This window comes from Penicillium coprophilum (genome assembly GCF_028826855.1).
Source record: "Penicillium coprophilum strain IBT 35676 chromosome Unknown utg000002l_segment0_segment1, whole genome shotgun sequence".
Lineage (NCBI taxonomy): Eukaryota > Fungi > Ascomycota > Eurotiomycetes > Eurotiales > Aspergillaceae > Penicillium > Penicillium coprophilum.
In genome coordinates this window covers 608,556-628,785 of record NW_026622722.1, presented here as the reverse complement: position 1 = coordinate 628,785, position 20,230 = coordinate 608,556, and the positions used below count along the sequence as shown (strand labels likewise).

General features: G+C 50.6%; 9 protein-coding genes across 9 annotated transcripts; 4 read left to right on the top strand and 5 right to left on the bottom strand.

Annotated features, from left to right (window-relative positions):
• Window positions 1–79: 79 nt before the first annotated feature.
• On the bottom strand, window positions 80–2,022 carry lys9 (saccharopine dehydrogenase (NADP+, L-glutamate-forming); the record flags this gene model as incomplete). Its single annotated transcript, XM_056673427.1, has 10 exons — window positions 80–175; window positions 232–795; window positions 849–952; window positions 1,008–1,059; window positions 1,180–1,222; window positions 1,274–1,346; window positions 1,396–1,516; window positions 1,565–1,746; window positions 1,811–1,864; window positions 1,971–2,022. The coding sequence occupies 10 exons, from the start codon at window positions 2,020–2,022 to the stop codon at window positions 80–82; spliced, it is 1,341 nt and encodes a 446-aa protein (XP_056533952.1).
• A 565-nt stretch (window positions 2,023–2,587) lies between these two features.
• N7500_002280 (undecaprenyl diphosphate synthase family protein) lies at window positions 2,588–3,865 on the bottom strand (the record flags this gene model as incomplete). Its single annotated transcript, XM_056673426.1, has 2 exons — window positions 2,588–3,568; window positions 3,641–3,865. The coding sequence occupies 2 exons, from the start codon at window positions 3,863–3,865 to the stop codon at window positions 2,588–2,590; spliced, it is 1,206 nt and encodes a 401-aa protein (XP_056533951.1).
• An 846-nt stretch (window positions 3,866–4,711) lies between these two features.
• On the bottom strand, window positions 4,712–7,091 carry N7500_002279 (putative glycerol-3-phosphate acyltransferase Sct1; the record flags this gene model as incomplete). The annotated part of the gene is made up of 4 exons (XM_056673425.1): window positions 4,712–5,896; window positions 5,948–6,216; window positions 6,267–6,861; window positions 6,918–7,091. 4 exons carry the CDS (start codon window positions 7,089–7,091, stop codon window positions 4,712–4,714), a joined length of 2,223 nt encoding a protein of 740 aa, XP_056533950.1.
• A 961-nt stretch (window positions 7,092–8,052) lies between these two features.
• On the top strand, window positions 8,053–8,861 carry N7500_002278 (GRAM domain-containing protein; the record flags this gene model as incomplete). The annotated part of the gene is made up of 2 exons (XM_056673424.1): window positions 8,053–8,304; window positions 8,352–8,861. The coding sequence occupies 2 exons, from the start codon at window positions 8,053–8,055 to the stop codon at window positions 8,859–8,861; spliced, it is 762 nt and encodes a 253-aa protein (XP_056533949.1).
• Window positions 8,862–9,146: 285 nt separating this feature from the next.
• On the top strand, window positions 9,147–10,174 carry N7500_002277 (cytochrome b-c1 complex subunit 6 family protein; the record flags this gene model as incomplete). Its single annotated transcript, XM_056673423.1, has 3 exons — window positions 9,147–9,636; window positions 9,842–9,964; window positions 10,060–10,174. 3 exons carry the CDS (start codon window positions 9,147–9,149, stop codon window positions 10,122–10,124), a joined length of 678 nt encoding a protein of 225 aa, XP_056533948.1. The 3' UTR covers window positions 10,125–10,174.
• Window positions 10,175–10,929: 755 nt separating this feature from the next.
• Window positions 10,930–12,600, bottom strand: N7500_002276 (putative cell surface receptor/MFS transporter (FLVCR); the record flags this gene model as incomplete). Its single annotated transcript, XM_056673422.1, has 4 exons — window positions 10,930–11,772; window positions 11,859–12,207; window positions 12,315–12,427; window positions 12,478–12,600. 4 exons carry the CDS (start codon window positions 12,598–12,600, stop codon window positions 10,930–10,932), a joined length of 1,428 nt encoding a protein of 475 aa, XP_056533947.1.
• A 776-nt stretch (window positions 12,601–13,376) lies between these two features.
• N7500_002275 (involucrin repeat protein) lies at window positions 13,377–16,548 on the top strand (the record flags this gene model as incomplete). Its single annotated transcript, XM_056673421.1, has 3 exons — window positions 13,377–13,547; window positions 13,613–16,384; window positions 16,438–16,548. 3 exons carry the CDS (start codon window positions 13,377–13,379, stop codon window positions 16,546–16,548), a joined length of 3,054 nt encoding a protein of 1,017 aa, XP_056533946.1.
• Window positions 16,549–16,768: 220 nt separating this feature from the next.
• N7500_002274 (uncharacterized protein) lies at window positions 16,769–18,316 on the top strand (the record flags this gene model as incomplete). The annotated part of the gene is made up of 1 exon (XM_056673420.1): window positions 16,769–18,316. One exon carries the CDS (start codon window positions 16,769–16,771, stop codon window positions 18,314–18,316), a length of 1,548 nt encoding a protein of 515 aa, XP_056533945.1.
• Window positions 18,317–18,787: 471 nt separating this feature from the next.
• N7500_002273 (uncharacterized protein) lies at window positions 18,788–19,730 on the bottom strand (the record flags this gene model as incomplete). The annotated part of the gene is made up of 4 exons (XM_056673419.1): window positions 18,788–19,015; window positions 19,081–19,494; window positions 19,551–19,627; window positions 19,682–19,730. The coding sequence occupies 4 exons, from the start codon at window positions 19,728–19,730 to the stop codon at window positions 18,788–18,790; spliced, it is 768 nt and encodes a 255-aa protein (XP_056533944.1).
• Window positions 19,731–20,230: the final 500 nt, after the last annotated feature.

Sequence of the window (20,230 nt, the reverse complement as noted above, 5' to 3'; positions counted from 1 at the left end):
TATTTCATTCATCGTCTATGTCATTCCTATATTTTTTACTAGCCGAATATCTATTCAATTTTAAGATCCGACTACACCCTTACAGAGTGCGCTCAATGAGCTCCATGCCGTAGTCCTCCTTCAGGGTCTTGATGAGAGGCTCACAGATGTCCCAGGTCACGGGAGCGAGAACACCCTATAATGAAGTTAGTATAGAAAACTTGAGAGCAAAGGGATTATGGGTAAACGTACAGTCTTGCTGATAGTACCGTCGAGAACCTGCTTAACAGCAACACCGCAAGGAATACCAACGGTGCGGGCCATGGCGGAGCTGACGGAGTTACCGTACTCGCACAGGGTGGAGGTACGGGTCTCCTTGGAGCCATCCTTGTTCTCGATCTCGAACTTGTGCTGGAGCATAACAAGGTCACGCTCATCGGGACCGTACTGCATCTTCTGCTCGAGGGTAGCGCAGAGGGTGTCGAGGGCGTTTCCGCGGGGGATGGTCTGCTCGTCGGAGAAGAGACCGATCCAGCGCAGGCCAGAGAGGAGACGATCACGCTCGTCGCTGTTGGGGAACTTAGTCTTGGATGCGATGGCCTCCTGCAGATCCTTCTCGGAGGAGGAGGTAGCGCCGAGGACGGCCTTGGTGGCCTCCTTCCATGAAGTGGCCTTATCGAAGACGCTGTTGGGTGCGTCATTGAGGAAACCAATGTCAACAAGGACCTTGATCATCTCGGGGAAGCCCTGGTAGCGAAGAGTACCGCGAATGACGGTCTGGGCCTCGGGGATACCGTAGCGCTCGCGGAAGGGAGTCTGGAAAGATTAGTTGGCTGAAATTCAAGTTTTTTTGAATGCACATCTCATACAGAGTCACGGTTAGGGTAGCCGACGAAGGCAAATCCGGGGTAGATGAAGAAGGGCTTAGCGGTAGCCATCAGATCAGGGCCGTCAATGGACACGACCTTGCCATCTGTACTCCACGTTAACACTCTTTGTTTCCTGCTATACGTGAATCATGCACATACCTTGGTAAATCTTGGCAGCGTTGCGGAGGGCAAGAAGCACACCACGGCTGAGCTAGTTAGTCAATTATTCAAGCAAAAACTCAGCCTTGGACTTTAGCTAACCTAGACCATGAGAACTTGGAACCATTTGTCAGCTATTTATCAAATTAGTGGGAATTGGGCTTTTGCTAACCTTGTATCCCAGGGGGTTGTTGGAGCATTCGGGGGCGGGCAAGCTGTCGTTCGTTAGCTATACATCTATAGAACATGGGAATGATCGGACGAACCCTCCACAGAAGGAAACAAAGCTGGTGACCTTGCCACCAGCAGCGTGGACCTCGTGAATAGTCTTAACAGCGTCTGGTAATTGTAAGCATCGGTCTTTTCAATCCATGGCATAGATACTTACAGAGGTGATCGAGACCAGGGTCGAGACCGATCTCGTTCATGACAGTGATACCAGCCTCGCGGCACTGCTCATCCAACTCCATCATAGCCGGGGAAACGTAAGAAGTGGTGACAACATTGGTCTGTAGTAATTAGTAAAGTTCTTGCTTCCTTCATAGAACAATAGTTACCTTAGTGCGGATGGCAGACTTGATGACAGTAGCGTGGAAAGTGTAAGGGATAAGCGAAATCACGACATCAGCTTGGTTCAGGGCGGCATCGAGGGCGGCATCGTCGTTGACATCCAAAGAAATGGCCTTGGCGTTCTTGAAGCCAGAGGCCAGGGCCTGGGCGCTCTCGAGGGTACGGCAAGCTTTTATCACATCGTCAGCTGTGTTCAATGCAATAGGAGCCCGTACAGGTTCAATGGGACATACCGACAGTGACCTCGACATCAGCCTTGCTGAGGACCTCAACAGTGGGCTTGGTGACTACCAGAAATTGAGAATTAGCACATCTATTGACTCGAGAAGCTCGATGCGGGGCAGCATGACGCATTTAGGGCATGGAGATTCGGTGGAGAAACGGGAGGCATACCGAAGCCCGAACCCAAAAGGAGGGCCTTGGAACCGGCGATTTGCTTGACCATTTTGATTCAATTGGTATGATAGATGATATTGGGGTAGTTCAACTGGAGAACATCCCGCAGTCTCTCTAAGTGTGACTCAATATCACGTGAACCGGTATCGGCGTGGGGGTTTACTAAGCACGGATCACCGCCCGGGGCCCGGGCCGGGCATCCAAAGGTCGTTTTTCATTGCCTGTTGGTTACCGCCAATTGTTTTCTCACTGAGAAGGAAAGGATGTGTAGAAAAGGACAGGGTTGTGCTATGGTTTATATCAATAAAGACACTGGCGGACAAGAAGGGGAGTCTTGGCCCCCCTGGTAAGAAAAAGCTGGCTTTCTATAGTCAAAGGACAAGCTGAGCATGTATACAAACAACCAGTGCAGGCAAGTAGGAGAAGGATTAGGAAGTAGATGATATTTTATTTACCGAGGACCGATGCAGTGTACGGCGGTGCATAGATATATGCTGATATCAAGTCGGGCGTACCCAACAGAAACTCCGCAAAAAGCAAGACGCCAGTGATGCTGAAGCTGAACTGAAGCTGAACAAAAACAAGTAGACACAGGGTATATAATAGACAATTTACTAGATGTCCTTGACCTTTCCGCCTTGACGCCACAGCATCGCGTCTGGGCTTTCCTCGCTCGACTTTGCGTCACCGGCGAAGTTCCCCTCTGCATTGGGGTCCTGTCGGGACTTGGAAATCCGCCTCTGCCATCCGAGCATCACGGGGAGGAAATGCCACAGGTCGAACTCGGGCCACATGACATTGAGGAACACAATCTCCGTGTTTTCATGGGTCTGCCAGAGCATGAAGTCACTCAAGCGTTCGACGCCCGAAGTGCGGATCAGGATATCAAGGGGCGGAGTACCCTTGGTCAACATGTGGTCGTTTAGAGTTTGGCGGGAGATGGTTTCTGGGGAGATATAGACTGGGCTATCCGACCCAGCCAGGGATCTCGGCGGTGAAGCCCCCTTGGGGTCTTGCTGGTTTCCGAGGTGGAGGGTTGTGGAAGACGAGCAGGAAGACATCGATCCGTAGATCCGGTCGGATTCGTGCCGAGGAGATGCATCATCATCCTGCCCCGAAGAGCCCGACGTTGACTCGGAATCACTATGTGAGTCGTGTGTTGTCGAGCCGAGTGTTTGGGTACGGATATTGTGTGCGATATGGGATTCCGAGAAGGGGGTCCGGGAGGCGGAGCGACCCTGTTCGAGTGGCATGCTATAATCCTCCACCGTCTCGCGGATAGCGGAGGTGATCTCGTCGCGGGAGGTGTAAGGAAAACAGATGTTCAGGACGCGGTCTCCGTTGCGGCTGGTCATATCGACAGCTTTGTTAACGGCCTCCAGGACGTCGGGTTTGAGCATGTCGAGACGGCCCAGGACGCGAACCTTTGCTCCGTATCGATCGAGTAGGTCTCCGTGTTGAGCCATCTGCGACAACTTGACCTTGGCCATTTCCATGAGTGCATCCACCTCGAATTTTGAGCGTTTGAAATTCTCGATGCTGAACGCGTAGATCGTGACTACCTTCACTCCGCTCTTGTAACAGACTTCGAGGATCTATCACTCGTTAGTATGGCCACAATACGGGCGCTGCCGTGTAACCCCGAGCTGGCAAAACGTAGCACTCACTCTTGCAAGAGCTTCAAACCCCAGGTTGTGTCCCTCCACTGTCTCAATCCCATGTGATCTTGCAAAGCGCCTGTTTCCATCCATAACGAAAGCCACATGCTGTGGGACAGGGCCCTGTTGGATTGCGCCGATCAGCAGTTCCTTTAGACTCGTGATGGCGTACTCGGCAGGTGGAGAGGCGAGGAACCAATTTCGGAGACGCGACAAATGCATTGAGCCCGACATGATGAATATGTGAAAAGGTATAAACCCCTAAACTCCGTAGGAAAATCGAGGAGTTGGGGGTAGAACAGGTGTTTGGAGTTAAAAATAAAAGGCGGTTAGCGGCCGGAGACGGCTTTGTACTACAAAATGCGACGTGGTCGGTTATGACCGTATGAGTCTTATAAGGGGCAATTTTTAAGAATCTTGGAATTTTTGAGGCGATGCAATTTTACCTAGGCTGCATCATTTTCATGTGCATTTTTAGATTCTAGCCTTATTGGCGCTCTTGGAAGTGGCGACGAAAATGAATCATCGGCGATTTATCCAAGGGACGTTAGAAGAAACACTCCGATATCTATATATAAGAAGATAATGAGAGTACGGATACTCTAGACCCTATTCATCCATATAATCAGGGGTTGACCCCCTTTCACCTCAAAATGATGTCGACCCATCTCCAGGGCTTATACCGTCTAGGACCATAGCATAGTATTCATTCCAAGGTTCTCAGTCGCGAGCTGAGTCATTCTTACAGTCACACATAGCATTCGGTGTTCGAAACACCCTACCGAGTGGAAGGGAGAAACAGAGGCTGTGTAGCGGATGTGATACTAAGTACTAGTGTTCAGAATAATCGACTGCTTTTCTTAGGATATATCCAAATGCATTCAAGTACGTGTATTAGATTTCTTCCATCATTAGTTCAACCCCTAAGTGGATGTTTCATGACATTCATAATCATAAATAAAACAAACAGGATATCTGGCATGGTTATATAATGGCAAATACGTACACAGCTTCGCGCCAAACACCGTGGTTGATGCCCGGGATGATAAAGGACTAAAAATGGTCCAGGGAATTCACACCTCAAAGATCTTTTCGGGACTCCTCGGTGCTGGATGGAGTTCCAGGCCCTGAGCTAGCCATATCCCAGTGTCCATCTTCGCTTCGACGCCGACGACGCTCTCCACGCTCCCTCATGGCATCACGAATCCGTGAGCTGACGTCCTCAAGCGGGTCTTTCGTGGTGAGAGGGCTGAGCGGCTTGAGTCCGTGTCGAGACCCAGGTCGGACACTGGCAGATCTGCTGCGGCTACGATCACGACTAGGAGGTCGTGTAGAGAAGAATCCGATATTGGCCAGGTTGTGGAAGGACTCGTTGCGGGGCAGGGGTTCTGATGAGGGCATTCTTTCGCCATGGTCTGCCGCGCTGGTTCTTCTAACCTCGGGCAATTCATGCTCAGCCTTGGTATCGGTATTGCTCGCTTCTCGGAATGGATCAGTGACAATCCGAGCGGCATCAAAGTCGGGGAACAGCTCAGGTCCCATGGTATTGATTGCGTCTGTCACTTGCTGAGCGAGTGCAGCGCGTCTCTCTCGGAGTTTTACCAGTGTATTGGCCGATGATGGGTTCAAAGACAGAACAAGCGGGCGTAGTGACTTGATGATGTCCATGCCCACTTCACCGATCCTCAGAGCCGCAAACGTGACTGTGGGGAAGAGTACCATACCAATCATCACTACCGACCATAGTGGCACCCAGTCTGGAACCATTCCATTGACTCGGTTCCAATACGTCCAATAAGTGAGCGCAGCAGTGTAGAAGGCATAGAGTGCCGGAGCAAATGCAAGGGCAATAAGAAGCTTCCACGTCGCCATGACATCTCGGCCTTGGAGTTTCACTGTAGAAGCAGCCAGTGCTTCCTTGGACTTTTTTGCTGAGAGGTACTTGGTCGCGATGAAAACGGGGGTAAACAGCAAGAAACCGGGGAGCGTTCCGATTGTCAAGAGTGCTAATTTCCCAAGGCGGTAGATCAGCGTGGCCACCACCTGCAAGATGGAGAACTTGGCGTAGGCCACTTGATGATCCCGGATTCCAAGAATACGGAGCTGTTTGTTATATCCTACGATAGACTTGCGTAAATCCACAATACGGGGATCGTCTTTGAAGTGGGCATAACCTTTCACGAGACGACGATTCAGCTCCACAACCATAGGAAGAGGAAGCTTTTTGCCTTTGGTATTGTACAGGCGACGGGCAGCTTGTATGACCTTTGAATGATTAGCGGAAGCAATTTTCTCTGGAAATGAGAAGAAACCTACCATAAGAGTTTCATAGTCGGGACTGGTGACAGTAACCGAGACGAGGCCTCCGTAGATGATTTCCAGCAAAGCACCGACAGACTCTCGTCGTTCACCCTGCTTGAACTGCTCCACCAACTCGGAGGGAATTTCAATTGGGGTACCAAATTCAATAACGGCCCGGGAGCGGAATTTGTGGGCATGGAAATAGTTCATGCCACAAGGCACAATCTTCAGACCACAGTCCGGATTTTCAGCCAGGGTGCCTAGAGCCATCAGGGCGACACCAGCTGTATTATGTTAGTAAATATTTTGGGTATCTTAAACACGAAGAGCTTACCTTTCAAGGGAAGCAGTGTAGTGCGATCATGGCTTCCACCTTCCGGGAAGATACCGACACAGCCCCCTGTGCCCAGTCTCTTGAAGACTGCCTGATAGACTGCGGTTTGATCCACGTGCGGAGCCACCTTGAATTTGGTACCCTTGAAATCCGGGTTCTGCTTGGATGCTTCTCCCGTAAAATTTCCACCACGGTCAATGTCATCCCGTCCAGTAAGCTGGGCCAGCGCATCCCTATGCGTGAAGGCCTTTTTGAGCACCAATTCCTCCGGTCCCTTTATCTCGGCGATCGCGGTACTGTGGGACGTTCCGTTGATGGTGGGTAGAGCAATAGTTCCATCCTTTTCGAACCCTTTTCCTTCAAAGTTGGTTCCAACACCTCGCAGCAGAGTTGGCTCGTTGATCGGGTCGGGAAGATAGATGGTGCCGGTCCCGGGTTTCAAGTTGTCCATAGCACGTGCCACGGGCAGTGCCCCAATCCCCCTCGCCAGGAACCCAATGAATTTTCGTTTAAAAGACTTGTCCGCGATAAGCCATGAGATCCGACGTTGCGCTTCGCTGCGAATGACACGCATCAATACCAGTGAATCCACGAACTGACCGAACATTCATCATTAGCATATGTGTGAGGGGGGGGAAGCGAGCGGCATACCTGGTTCGCATGGGGAGCTGCCACCAGAATGATGGGACCGCGGCGGGGGATCTTCCATGAGCCTCGGGGGTGGACCTCGCGGAAGAAGAGGTCGATGAGCACGGAGAATGTCCAAAGGACCAAATCATACATCCACCCAATGAGGGGTGGGATATACTGGCCTTTGTCTCCCATTGTACCGTAGAAGCCCAATGGGCAATTTCTAGGGAAAGAAGGCTAAAGGGTGGTGAAATGGTTATGATCGTATCGACATGAAGTCCCTTGAGAAAAGATGAAGGTGAGTACGGATAACCGGAAGAGCTTGGGATCCACTTACTGAGCTATTTCGAGCCTCAGATCACCACGCACTATCCAATATATTTGACAGACAAAGTATCAGAGCATGAGAGAAGTAGAAGAAGAGCGGGGGAAGTTGGAAATGTCAATGGGAAGTTTGGGATCTTAGCGCGCTTTGACTCGGACGCTTCTAGAACGTGACATCTTAGACCTTGTAAGTTACGAAGACTTTGAAAAACCTGTTATATATCTCTGAACTATTTCTGTTCTTTCTTGATATCCTACATTCTCAATGAATTCCACCTCCGGCATGCGCTAATATTATATCTTGTGAAATCCCTATACCCCTTCCAAGGTTTCTAGCACAGGCCAGAGTGCAACATTTGCAACAGACCTCAATAACAATCCATATAGTATACGGAGTATTCTAATCCAACTCATGTAGGCTGGGGCGATCAAAGCGTCATGCGGCTATCTTCTGAGAAGTGATCGGCCTGGAAGCTACAGCCAAAAGCGCATTGAAGTAAACGATTAAACTTGTAGAATATATTTTTATGTACAGAATTAGTGAAGTACACTATATCTAGTACATCTTCTACATCTTATACAGTAATGCAAGAGGATATTGTAGATAAGTATATAGACATCTATATAACCATTACACGTAGAACCTTCTCTGCAGGTCTCCCCGCCTGCCCCGCCTTTCCACTTCCATTTGATATTGCAACTTTTTTGCCCTTGGCCTTTGGATCCTTGTACTAATCTCAAATCTTCACATCTCCTTTCAATCCAGGATTCCGCTTTCTCTGAGGGTTGGGCTGATAAACCGTGTCGCATGCACCGGGAATAATCTTACATCATGTCTCTCAAGTATGCCTCTGCTTCCCATGACTTTTTCCCCAGCTACGACCATATAAATATTGATTCTGACTTGCCTAGCTGGGTAATGCTTGATGACCAGGACGGCTTCGTCCGTCTTCCCAACGAGCGTTTGATATACTCCTCCCCTCCTCGTACTAGTGTCTCTTTGACTCCGCCGTCGGGATACAAAGGCACAGAAAAGTTGTCAATCCAAAGCAGTGCCGGCTGCATCCACCTCACCAATCAGAGAGTCGGTATCCATCCAGGCCCATGTATTTCACTTCTAACATTTGCTAGGTTGTCTATCTTCCCACATCCAAAAGCAATGACTTCCAGTCCTTCTCGTCCCCTCTCTTGAATGTCCGTGATTCCCATGTATCTGCACCCTTCTTTGGACCGAATGTATGGACAGCTCTGGTGCAACCAGTACCCGGAGGCGGTATCTCACCATCCCTGCCTGCCATTCATTTGAAAGTAACGTTCAAGGAGGGCGGAGCCTTTGACTTTCACACCAACTTTGAGCGCATCAAGGAACGGCTCGAGCAGGCTGTTGAGAACACGAGCGAGGGCACTCGAGGCCAACAAAACGTGGATCTCTCAGCAGTTCATTTGGAGGAATTACCTGCATATGAAGCTCCACCTAATACTACCCAAAACGCTAGACCCAGCGAGACACCAGAAGAGTCGCAAAGCAGCCGAGCATCTGACACCGGCACCGAACCTGCGGAGCCGCCTCCTTGTTACGAGGAGGTTCAGTCGCAGAGTGTAGCCAACGAGCTGGAGGAGAGGCTGCGACGGGCCACCTAATCTATTTGGTATGAAGCGGAAGTCTATCCCAACGTGCCATTTTATCACATATTCGAACTGGCCTCGCTCTTATTCTCTCATGTACATTATCCCATCGATTACCAATTAGCGACACGAAAGCAGTGCTTACGCACTTAGAAATGAAAGAAACGATATGCTCGCCAACCTTCATTCCCAGGAAACAATAGTAAGATTATTACATATCCTGGATATCCTTGGATCAGGCACAAATAAATCCAATATCAACTTCGTAGTAAACTGCACTTTCGACCTTGGAGTTCCCCAATGGCGTTGGATCCCACTGGCCAATCACGTGCAGCACAATTGGTGTCTCTCAGCGGCCGGGCCTTTCCGATTTTCCAGTCCGAAAGAAGCAGCTCTTGGGCAAAACCAACAACCTCCCTCAATTACCATCCCCTTCCGCTTTTCCACCCCCACACAAGACCTCCGGTCATCATTCAATTGATCTCTGTCGCAATGGGTCTCTCCGACTTTTTCTCTGACGTTGTCTCCTCCTTCGGGTTCACCGAGGCCCAGGCTGAGGCTCCCGCTCAAGACACCGAGACCGAGACCACCACCCAGGAAGAGCCCGCCGAGAAGGAAGAGGCCGCCTCCACCGAGAGCGCCGAGAGTGAGTCCGCTGAGGAGACCCCCGCTGAGGAGGAATCTTCTGAGGAGGCTCCCGAGGAAGAGGAGGCTGAGGCCGAGGAGGAGGAGGAAGAAGAAGAAGAAGAGGAAGATGAGCCTGAGGACATCAAGCCCAAGCTCGAGGAGGGTGAGTGAATCTGCCGTTATTTTCTCTTTTTGCTCTTCTATCGGCGCCCTATCGTCGCCCATGTCATGCGATCGTGGAGTATGAACCGTTCGCACCGAATGGCTTTATGTGTCAGGATCCGCGCGTCTGGGGTATAAAACCGCCAATTGCAGTTCAAACACGAAATTCACTGGCTTTCTCAATCGGAAGCTAATATGAATATCAGAGTGCGCCCACTCCGCCGTCTGCGCTCCCTACAAGCACCACTACGATGAGTGCGTCGAGCGCGTCACCCGCCAGGAGGAGGATGAGGATTACAAGGGTCCCAAGGAGGACTGCGTCGAGGAGTGTAAGTGCAATTGACACCAACGATAGGACCAAACAAATCCTGGAATTGGCTCCCATCGAGTCCCGATCGTACAACTAACACACAGCCTACCCCAGTCTTCCACCTCACCCACTGCGTGACCGCCTGCGCTGCCCCCAAGCTCTGGAGGGAGCTGAAGTAAACGACTCTTCCATTGAGTCTTGATTTCGGCGTTTCATTCAACCCTCGCATTGGTCCGGCCCACGAATAACCTTCGCTTTCCACCACATCAATACGGGGGAAACCCTTGGATCGAAACGCCGGAAGAAAACCCAATCCCGCTTTTATGATGGCTGCCAAGGCGAATTGATAGCCTGGTAGCTTGCCGCCTTGGATTGAGAACGCAGGGTCGATCCAGAAACGTGAAATCTTGTTTTCTGCTCGTTCCTTGCGTATGTGTGCGCATATTGTGTTTTCAAGGCAGGGAGGAGGGCTCAGAGGAAGCATGAAACAATAATAGATCATATTGCCCTCCTCTTTCAGCCTTGCGTGTACAGATAGCTGGTCTTCCACCTGTTCGAACTGTGCTTTTGTTTGTTCTCTTGCTGTAAAACGAATCTCATCTGTCTAGATTGCCATTTTGCTCTGGTAGGCTTGGCTCATAGCCATCATTCCACTACAGGATTCTTATAAGTCGGTTCGGTATTGCAATGGCCAGATTATCGATCCACGAGTATGTTCAATTCACCAACTAAAATTGATATATCGACTCAAAGCACATAGTCCTTGTGGGTGGTCACAAATTCAAAAGATATTAGGGTAACATAAATGGGGGTATAACCGACGCTGATCCGGGCACAGCAGAAATAAGACTCGTCAAAAGCACCATGGCCAGGGCGCTGCAATAAATAATAAAGGAGTGGAACGTCAGAGCTCTTCCAAACTGGCTTTGGGACGGGCAAGTCACTGCCACAAGAATCCTGAGAGCGACACAGTGGGCAATGCTCTCAAGGTTTAATCGTCTTGATCAGAGTATCAGTGTCCACAGCAGAATCATCAGACCTAACCTTCCTAACACTGTCATCCGTCCTAGCCACCTCCCCAGCATCCTGCAACTCAATACCGCGATCAATTTCCAACCTACGACGATGAACAACCCTTCCAAAAAGCCCAATTGTCAACGGAAAGGGCGCAGCCACAACAGCAACCACAGCGGAAAACACCAACGCATTCCGCATATTATATGGTGGCGCAGCCCCAGCCCCAGCCTTCAACGCATCCTGGATAAGAATGAAGCATGCGCCAAGCAACTGCCCACCCGTCCAGCAGATGGTACTCCCAATCTCCGACGAGAGCGGATAAGTAATCTCAGCCAGGTACTCTAGAACAATGGGCAGCATCGCGAACGACGCCGCACCCAGAAGGGCCATCACCACATACGATGGCGGGATTCCCGCCGCACTTCCCGGAGCGAAAATCAACCCGATATACGTGACTGCCACTACAGGTACTAGCACCCGGATACTGCCAAGGTAGTGCTTGTAGCGATCTGTTATCGGCGACATGACTGCTGATGCGACGAGTCCCACCACGATCAGAATAGCTCCCGCAATGCCTGCTTCTGTCTCGGAGAATCCGTGCGGACTGAGGATCTGGTTCAGTAGCGAGGAAACGCTGTTGAAGAAGCCCACGTATACAGAGAATGGGATGAAGATCTGCCAGAATTCCCGTGTGCTGATTAGTATACGCACTGCTTCGCCTAGTGGCGTGTGCGTTTTTGCAGAGGATGCGCTTGCGGGGGTTGGTGGTGCTGCTGGGAGGAAGAATGATGGGAGTGCTGCTACGGTGGACTGTTGGGTTAGGTGGTATGTGAGCGAAAAAAAGAAATGACCAATGGGTGGCTTGAAATTTTGGAAGAAAGGTGGGTTACACGTACGATGATCGAGATGTATAGTACCATATCTGGAATATCGGAGGCTTTCGACGCCCACTCCGAGTCAATGAGCTGTCCCAAGGCTGCGCCGAGTGGGTTCGCCAGACTGGCGACAGCCGTTGCGCTCGTGCGGCCATGATCTGAGAACCAGAGCTCGCTATATCGAGTTGGCGCGCAGAGGCAGAAGGGCTGCGCGAACCCTATTAGGATCTGGCCGAACATCGCAAGCCCGAAGATGCCCCCGTTTGCTCTGGTTCCGGCATATCTGAGCCAGTTACCGACTAGTAACAATGCGGCGGTGGTGATTATAGCTGGTTTGGGCCCGCCTTTGTTCAGGATCCAGATGACGATGCTGGGAGACTGGTCAATGACTTGTACACTTGAAACGGGGATTCGTTTTTTTTTCTCTTTCTCTCTCTTCCTTTTTTCCTTTCGGAATGAAGATTTTCATATACTTACGGGCTAACAGCGCAGAAGGCAAAGAGGTAGCCAGTGCTCATCCAATTAATAGCGCTCTCCGAGACATCAAAGTACTCAGCAGCCGTTGTCGAGATGGACGAAAAGGTCAGCCACTGTATACGAGTCAGCAACATACAGAGTGTATCGACTGCAGAGCACATACATCCCAACTAACAACGATATTCAGCAATACCAGCTGAGCCAGGCCCCAAAAGCGTCGCTTGTAGACCTTGTAGACAGGTCGAGAACCCTGTTCGGTATCTGGGGAGAGCTCGAGAGTCGACATGTCTACAGTTGTGAAACCAGATTACATTCTGTGGACTCTATAAGAAAATGAAACAAAGCGGGCATTTTCATCTTTTTTAGCCTCTTGGCCTTTTTTTTTCATGTTACTCTGGGGATCCGAGGTACGCGGAACCGTGGTACTTGGCAGTACTTGATGATCCATACTATGATGTTACATTGTACAAGTACTATCAGGTCGTTCTAGGTACTTTCTCAAGTATATAGCGGGGTTGTCCATGTGAAGTTTAGACTTGAATTGATATTTATAGAATCATTCTATCTATTGAGATATTGTACAGGTATGTAGTCAATTCTATAGTAGAATGTCTCGCGACAATATGGGATTTGATCCTAAGTACTATCTCTACAAATCGAACAAAGAAAGTCCAAATTACTATATTCGGATTCAGGGGTAAAAGATACTTAGTCCTTCTAACTACTCCTTACTCCATCCTCCATACGTCGATATCTATGAGTATAATATGCAATCTAACATATCATTTATATATAAATTGTAGAGGAAAAATAAATGCCGTGGCTGAACCCTAACGTGATGCCGATCGTGTGTTTTCTCCTTCACTCCCCGCCATCTTTTATCAACTTATTACCTTCGTTAAATACATTGGAATCCCTCTCCACAACCCTTCTACAATCTCGGATCGATCTAATTCCATTCTCTCCGATCGCAATCTCCGGCGCCCGAAACTCATGATGCGCGACGCCTGTCCCTGAACTTTTCCTAATTCTAATTGGAGAGACCCCGGCCATTGAACGACCATGAATATAAGTATGCGCTCCAGTCAGTCTTCCTATGGAGACCCTCGGTATCTCTCGACCATGACCGCCTCCGATGCTCCAGCGTTGGTGCCACCGCATGGAAAGACACTCGTGGACGGGTATCGGGATGATCTGGACCCCCAACATGAGGAACGGTCACGATATAACCCAGTGAGTAAAGAGACAACACGCCGACCTGGGACTCCAGCTAACCATGGTTATCTCGTTTCTGGTAGCTCAACCCGGCCCACCCGCGAAGCTCGGCTCTCCTGAATGCCAACGACCCCGTAGCCATGTACCTGTTGACCGAGACCGCCATAGGGGATAGCACGAATTACGAAGTGCTATCCTTCGAGGAGGTGGAAGAGCTGAAGAAGGAAGTGACATTACTGTCCACTCGCATCCAGGGCACGAAACGGAAATTGGCACTCGAGACGAAGCTGCGTGATGCGGCGCAGTCTCTCGGTAGGCTCTACAGCCCACCCAGCCCGCGGAGCAGCGGCGAATACGGTTCCAATGGCAGTTCGAACCCGCGCCGGATGAGTCGGGGAATATTTGGTCGCAGTGAGACTTCCGAGGCTCTCGATAAGAGCGACTCCGAACTCGCGGTCAGCCAGCGGCGATGTGAAGAGTTGGCGCAGGAACTCTGGAAGCTGGAAAAAAGGTCTCAGAAGATTAGCCAACGCTTGCTGGAACACACTGCAGGTGTCTTGCAGATGACACACAAGGGTCTGAAGAAGGGTCCTAAGAACCCTGCTCCGCACGCTTCGGATAGCACCTACGATGGTCACCAATTCGACGACCGCAGTCTCTACCGGGCGGCCGAGCATTTGGATAGCTTTGGCGTGCATGGGAAGGGTGAAAACAACGCAGCCGCCGCAATGAATACCAAGGCCATGCAGGCCACAGAAAGACGATTGGAGGAACTTAGCGAGCGCATGCATGACATGATGATACAGTCCAACCCCGGTGAATTTATCGATCCTCCCCCGCAGCTGTCAGGGGGTGAAGGGCCTGTCAATCCCACAGCAACGGTTGAAGCTCACCTGGCCTATATCAAGAATGGCATGAATAATATTGTCTTACATACGGGAAACGCTCCTACTCCCGTGGTTACTCGCGATGTTGCACCTGAAGCTGAGGGAGCGTGGAAACACCAACTCACCAAAATCAACAATCAAGTGCAAACCATCGTTGATCGGTTTGGCTTGACCCGTTCGCCAACCTTGCCTCCGCCCCCTGATGCGTCCCACGGCGAGGGGCTGGAAGAACAACTCTCATATCTACAGACTGGTCTAGATGGCCTGGAGAGTCGAGTGGACGGAGTACTCGAGCAAAAGAGTATTCTCACAACACAAATCCAGCAGCAACGCGAGCTCAACTCTAAGTCAGACGCAGAGCGAGATGCTCATATCGGCGACCTAACAGAACAGTTGGCCGATGTTCGCAAAGATCTTGAAGTATCTGAGCGCGAAGGCAACGCCAGCCGCGACGAGCTGGCTCTTGTCACGGAACAGCTCAACGCAATGCGCCACAGTGGCTCTTCTCAGGAAGAAGCCAAGGCCACTCTAGTCAAGGCCGAGGGCGAAGTCGCACGTTTGCAGAGCGTTGTTACCTCGTTACACAGCGAAGCTGATGCCAGGATCAATGAAGTCAGAGAAGCCCGAGATGCCCAAGATCAAGCAGAGGCCGAGCTTAAGCGCCTGCAACACTACATCGACGATATGCAAAGAGACAACGAGGGCAGAGCCGAGGAAATCAGTGATGCCCGCGACCGCGCAGAAGGCGAGGTCAAGCGACTACAGGTCGTCATTACCTCATTGCAAAATGATGCCGAAGCTAGGAGTGATGAGGCTAGAGAGGCCCGTGAGGATGCGGAAGATGAAGTGAAGCGTCTACAAGTGGCGATTACATCTTTGCAACATGATACCGACGTTAAGATCGAAGAGGCCAAAGAGGCTCATGACCATGCGGAGGACGAAGTGAAGCGTCTACAGGCGGTGATTGCATCTTTGCAAAATAACACCGACGCTGAGGTCGCAGAGGCCAGAGAGGCTCGTGATCATGCGGAAGACGAAGTGAAGCGTCTACAGGTCATTATTGAATCTTTGCAAAATGACACAGCCGTCAAGACCAAAGAGGCCATGGAAGCTCGCGACCGCGCGGAAGATGAAGTCAAGCGCCTACATATCGTCATTGAGACTTTGCAAAAGGATATCGATGCTAGAGATGCGGACAACAGGGAAGCCCGGGATCGTGCGGAGAACGAGGTCCAGCGACTACAGAGCGTCGTTGAAACACTGCAGAACGATAGCGATTCCAGATCGGAGGAAGTTAGGGGTGCTCGTGACCGCGCAGAGCAAGAGGTGGCTCAACTCGAAGCCGCAATTCAACAGATTCGAATCCAATCCGATGCCCGCATCAAGGAAGCAGATGATCAGCGCGCGCAGTCCGAGCACAATGCCACTCGCCTGCAGAATGAGATCACTGATCTCGAAGGCGAGATTGTACGAGTCACAACTGAACTGACAATGGTCAAGGCAGAGCTGGACGGTGCCTATGGTACTCGGGCCGAACGCGCGGCAGAGGTGTCTTCCAACCCTAGTATCCAAAGGGAAAATGATGCCCTGGTTACCCGAAACATCGAGCTCACCGAGGAACTTGCCCTTCTGAAGGGCCAGCGAGGAGGTGGTGATCTTCAGCAGCGGGCGGATACTCTTGAAAGAGAACTTCGCGAGACCATTGATGACTATGAAGCAATGACGAAGGCAAGCATCGAATTTGAGAAGGAACGCGAACGCTTCGAAAGCTTCATTGACAGTCTTCGAGATCGTTGCGAACAACTCGAGACACAACTGGCAGAAGAACGTATCAGTTGGATGAATTTGAGTAGTCCCACATCTGTGGGCCGCGATGGCACTTCTGAGACAACCTCTACCATGGTGCTCAAGAATGAGTTCAAGAAGATGATGCGTGACACGCGCAACGAGAACATGAAGATACTGAGGGTGAGTCATATTGTACTTTTCTCTCTCTTTTTTGCCCAACTGACACCTCCCAGGCCGAACAAGAAGAGCGCCGCAGGCTTGAAGGGTTGCTGCGAGCCCTAAAGAAGGAGCACGCCCAGGCGACTGGCAGACCAATGCCCAGCCCAGGTGGCACTCCATTATGATCATGACATTCAACGTTTTCGGGTTTTGAGCGCATATTCAATGAAGAATGTACATATAAACTGTTCTCTGTTTTGTATAATATTGTTTGGGCTTGCTCTCGGCAGGCACGATGAGGGTTTCCGAGGAAATCACATACTCATCTTTGATATTCGCACCTATCACTCCCCCATTATACTGTATATTCTCATCTTGACCAGGCATCGCTCTTTTGCCTTGACGATGTTTGCCCGAGGAAGACTCGATCAATCTAGTAAACCCCGTCAGGCCTTTTCAGGACCCCAAAGCCTCCGACGTGGGAAACATCCCGATTCCGACTCTATTTCACCATACGATAATCCAGAATCATCTGAGTCCATCCTTAGCGATGAAAGATCTATATACAATGCGATCAGAGTCACAACACCAAATGATTCTAGCCCTCGTTTTTATGCATCTCTCTCCCATGATTACCCTGTCCACGAGCAAGGCTTAGCGGCCAACCTGGCCAGATTCGTCCCTACAGATTCGCAGGATGATCATACTCCTACCAATGTGCCAACTAGGCGAGGAAGACGACAGAGAATGGCCGGGAAGCTTGAGAACCACACCAAGCTGTTATCTGACCAGTGTTGGCAGGCCACACACCGGCTGAGATATCCTTTGGCTAGACCGGCAGTGATACCAGACTCCCATCGGTCTTTGCATCGCAAGGCTGTTTCACTCGATGCAAATGATAGTCTTATCAGCAAGCCTAGATGGCCTGGGAGCTTGGGGCCTGCAATAACAACCGTCCAGCCTCGATATCCACCACCAGAAAGAACGCCCACACCCCCTGGCCTTCCCTCCTTCGGCACCTCGGAGGCTATGTCCTACTCTGCACGGTACATGCTCCCAGACAACGGTGCACGAGCACCCGCAACCTTGCAATGTGGTGGTCCTGCTAGCAATCAGCGTGGCAGTTTGTATGGCGATACCCTAAGAAGATTCTTTGGCTGGTCATCTTCTACGTCTCATACTGGTGGGATATCCGTGAACGGTATAGGACGAGCCGAGGATGGCACGCTAGTACAGGGTCGATTCCCCCACCGACAAAGTGGCCATGGAATGAACATTGGTCGACAGCTGCAAGAACACCCTTTCCATCGACGCAATCTTCCCATTGCCCACCACGACGCCACAGATACAAGCCATGATTCTTATGTTGAAACTACACGCATGAAGGGTGATCTTGGGCCTCGCCCAAGCGGTTATACGCAGCCTCTGGCCTTCCCGCCTGGACGACATTCTCCCTTTCCACAGAACCCGGCTACTGCTGCCGTAAACCGCCAACCGCGGCCCAGAGCCACTGCAATTCTCAGCTTGTCACACAATATGGGTAGATCAGACAGCCGTGCAGGCTCAGTGGAACCTTCTGCCCAAGGGACTAGAGCATCTGGAGACCATATCCCTCCAAATCCATCGAGGTTGCATTCCGTTTTCACCATGGCTGTCCGCGGCGGTGCGGAAGAAGGCCCTCACTCAAGCACGCCCGCCTGTCCAGACTTTTTGTCGTGGGTGAAATCTCAGAGTTGTCTCTGCTGCTGCTCGGGTAGCCAAGACGAGCCGGATGATTCCCTCGGGGCAACCAGCTCGCGGGAAACATATGTAACCGCCCAGAGCCAGGTATCGCCCAGTGCATCTCAGAATGAGAACAGTGAGGGAAACACTCGTCTTCATGGCCTCCAAGAATGGCTCTCATCTCTGTATGGTGTCATGTTTCCCACCCTTGTGAATCCTACCGCTGTATAATCTTTCATTGAAGTATATGCGCTTCCACGGTCTACTGCATTGTGACTGTGATGCTCTTTCCTTTCTTTTTCGAGGGCCCAGTGCATGGGGTCTTATCATTAATTGGAACGTACCCTAGTATCTTGCTCGTGTACAAAGATACGTAAGTCCCTCTCTTGCCAGCTAATGTCCTACCCTCTAACACGATGGTCATTCTCTCCTACGCCAAAAACCGTACATGGTCGTGTCCTATCCGTAGCAAATTATCACTTAAAACCTTCCAAGCCATTCGAATGTACAGTTCTTCTCGCGGCCACATCGATGAATTTCTTGTAGATTCCTCTTATCTTCTTTGAGATCCCAAGACTCTAGGCCACGTAAATAAAACCTCGTTCATACTGCTACCGGTTTTCCAGATCTTTGCCTACATAGCGATGTACATATCTGGTATGGGTTAAATGTTTGTACCCCGACAAACCGCCCAGTATATCATCACCCAGAAACCGAGAAAGTCCAATCCCTCGGAATCAAGCCATACTGCACATCATCCCTATCCCGGAAGATATTATCATAATGCGCAATGCAACTCTGCGGATCCTCAGCTTGCGCATAGTAGCTATCCCCCAGCGCCTTGAATACCGGATCACTCCACATCTTCCCCATCCACGCCAGCGCATCAGGGCTAGCGCCATCGAGTGGAAGACCATAGGAGCGGAGCCGCTGAAGAGTAATGTCAGCTTGTGTTTTTCTTCTTATTATCCTTTTTACGAAGGAAAGGAACTCACCCAAAGAACCGGCCAAAAGAACGCATCGGCAATACTAAATCCGCCGAACAAAAACCCTTCATCAGCCTCGCCCAGCACCGCAAGACGCTCTATAGTCGCCTTACGGGCCGAATCCCAGATGCGGAACAAGCGCGCTATCTCGGCGGTCGCGCCGTCCGGGATCGGCACATTGCCTGTGTACTTGGCGAGGAAGTTTGTGTGGAAGTTATTCCGCAGGACTGGGAAGCCAGAGTGCATCTGGGCTGCGGCGCTGCGGGCTAGGGCGCGCAGGTGACGGTCTTTGGGCCAGAGTGGGAGAGTTGGGTTTGATTCAGCGAGGAATTCGCAGATGGCAAGGGAGTCTGTTATTGTTGTTGAGGGGAGGGAGTGGCAATGGAGGATTGGGACCAGGCCTGTTGGGGAGAAGGATTTCGTCTGTGTTTTGTGAGTGATTGTATACTTATCTTTGCATTGAGAATGGGTTTAGCTACTTCAGAGAGCTGTATGAATTGGCGTGTATAGGGGATCTGGAAGTATTCCAGTACTGCTTCAACGCGTGCTGTCCAGCCTATTTGGAGAGAGCTTATTAGGTCTGGTGTATAGATGGTTCTATGTTGCTTACTGGAGTAGCGGGTGTATAGCCCGATGAGGTGGTAGTCTGGGGTAGCCATGTTCAGAAATGGAAGTGAAGCTCATGGACTTCCAAAGTCGAGCCTGAAGAAAAGGTACATATATATACACGGAATACTCCGTGCTTATTGCGGGATTAGGTCGACGGACATCCTGATGAGTCACAACCTGGAAGGTGCAGTCCACGGGTCCCACCTTTCTGATGAATTTGAGGTTTTATATGGAATATAATTTCAAGTAATGCTAATGCTATGGATCAAATGCCACACCGGCGCCATGCAAGAAAAATAGATTAGAAGATGAAGAACAAAGAAACTCCGAAAAAGATACGCTGAATAGCCAGCAACGACCCCTGACATAGAAGTCAAAATAAGAAATACATCATTTAAGAAAAAGTGCCCACGGTATAGCATGACCCGACGTTGAGAAGATGGGTAAGAAGAGGAAAGGGAAACGCGGAGGGAGGGGGGGGAGAGAGAGAGAGAGAGAGAGAGAGAATGTGTGTATGTGTGTGTGTGTGTGTATGAGTGGGAGGGTAAGA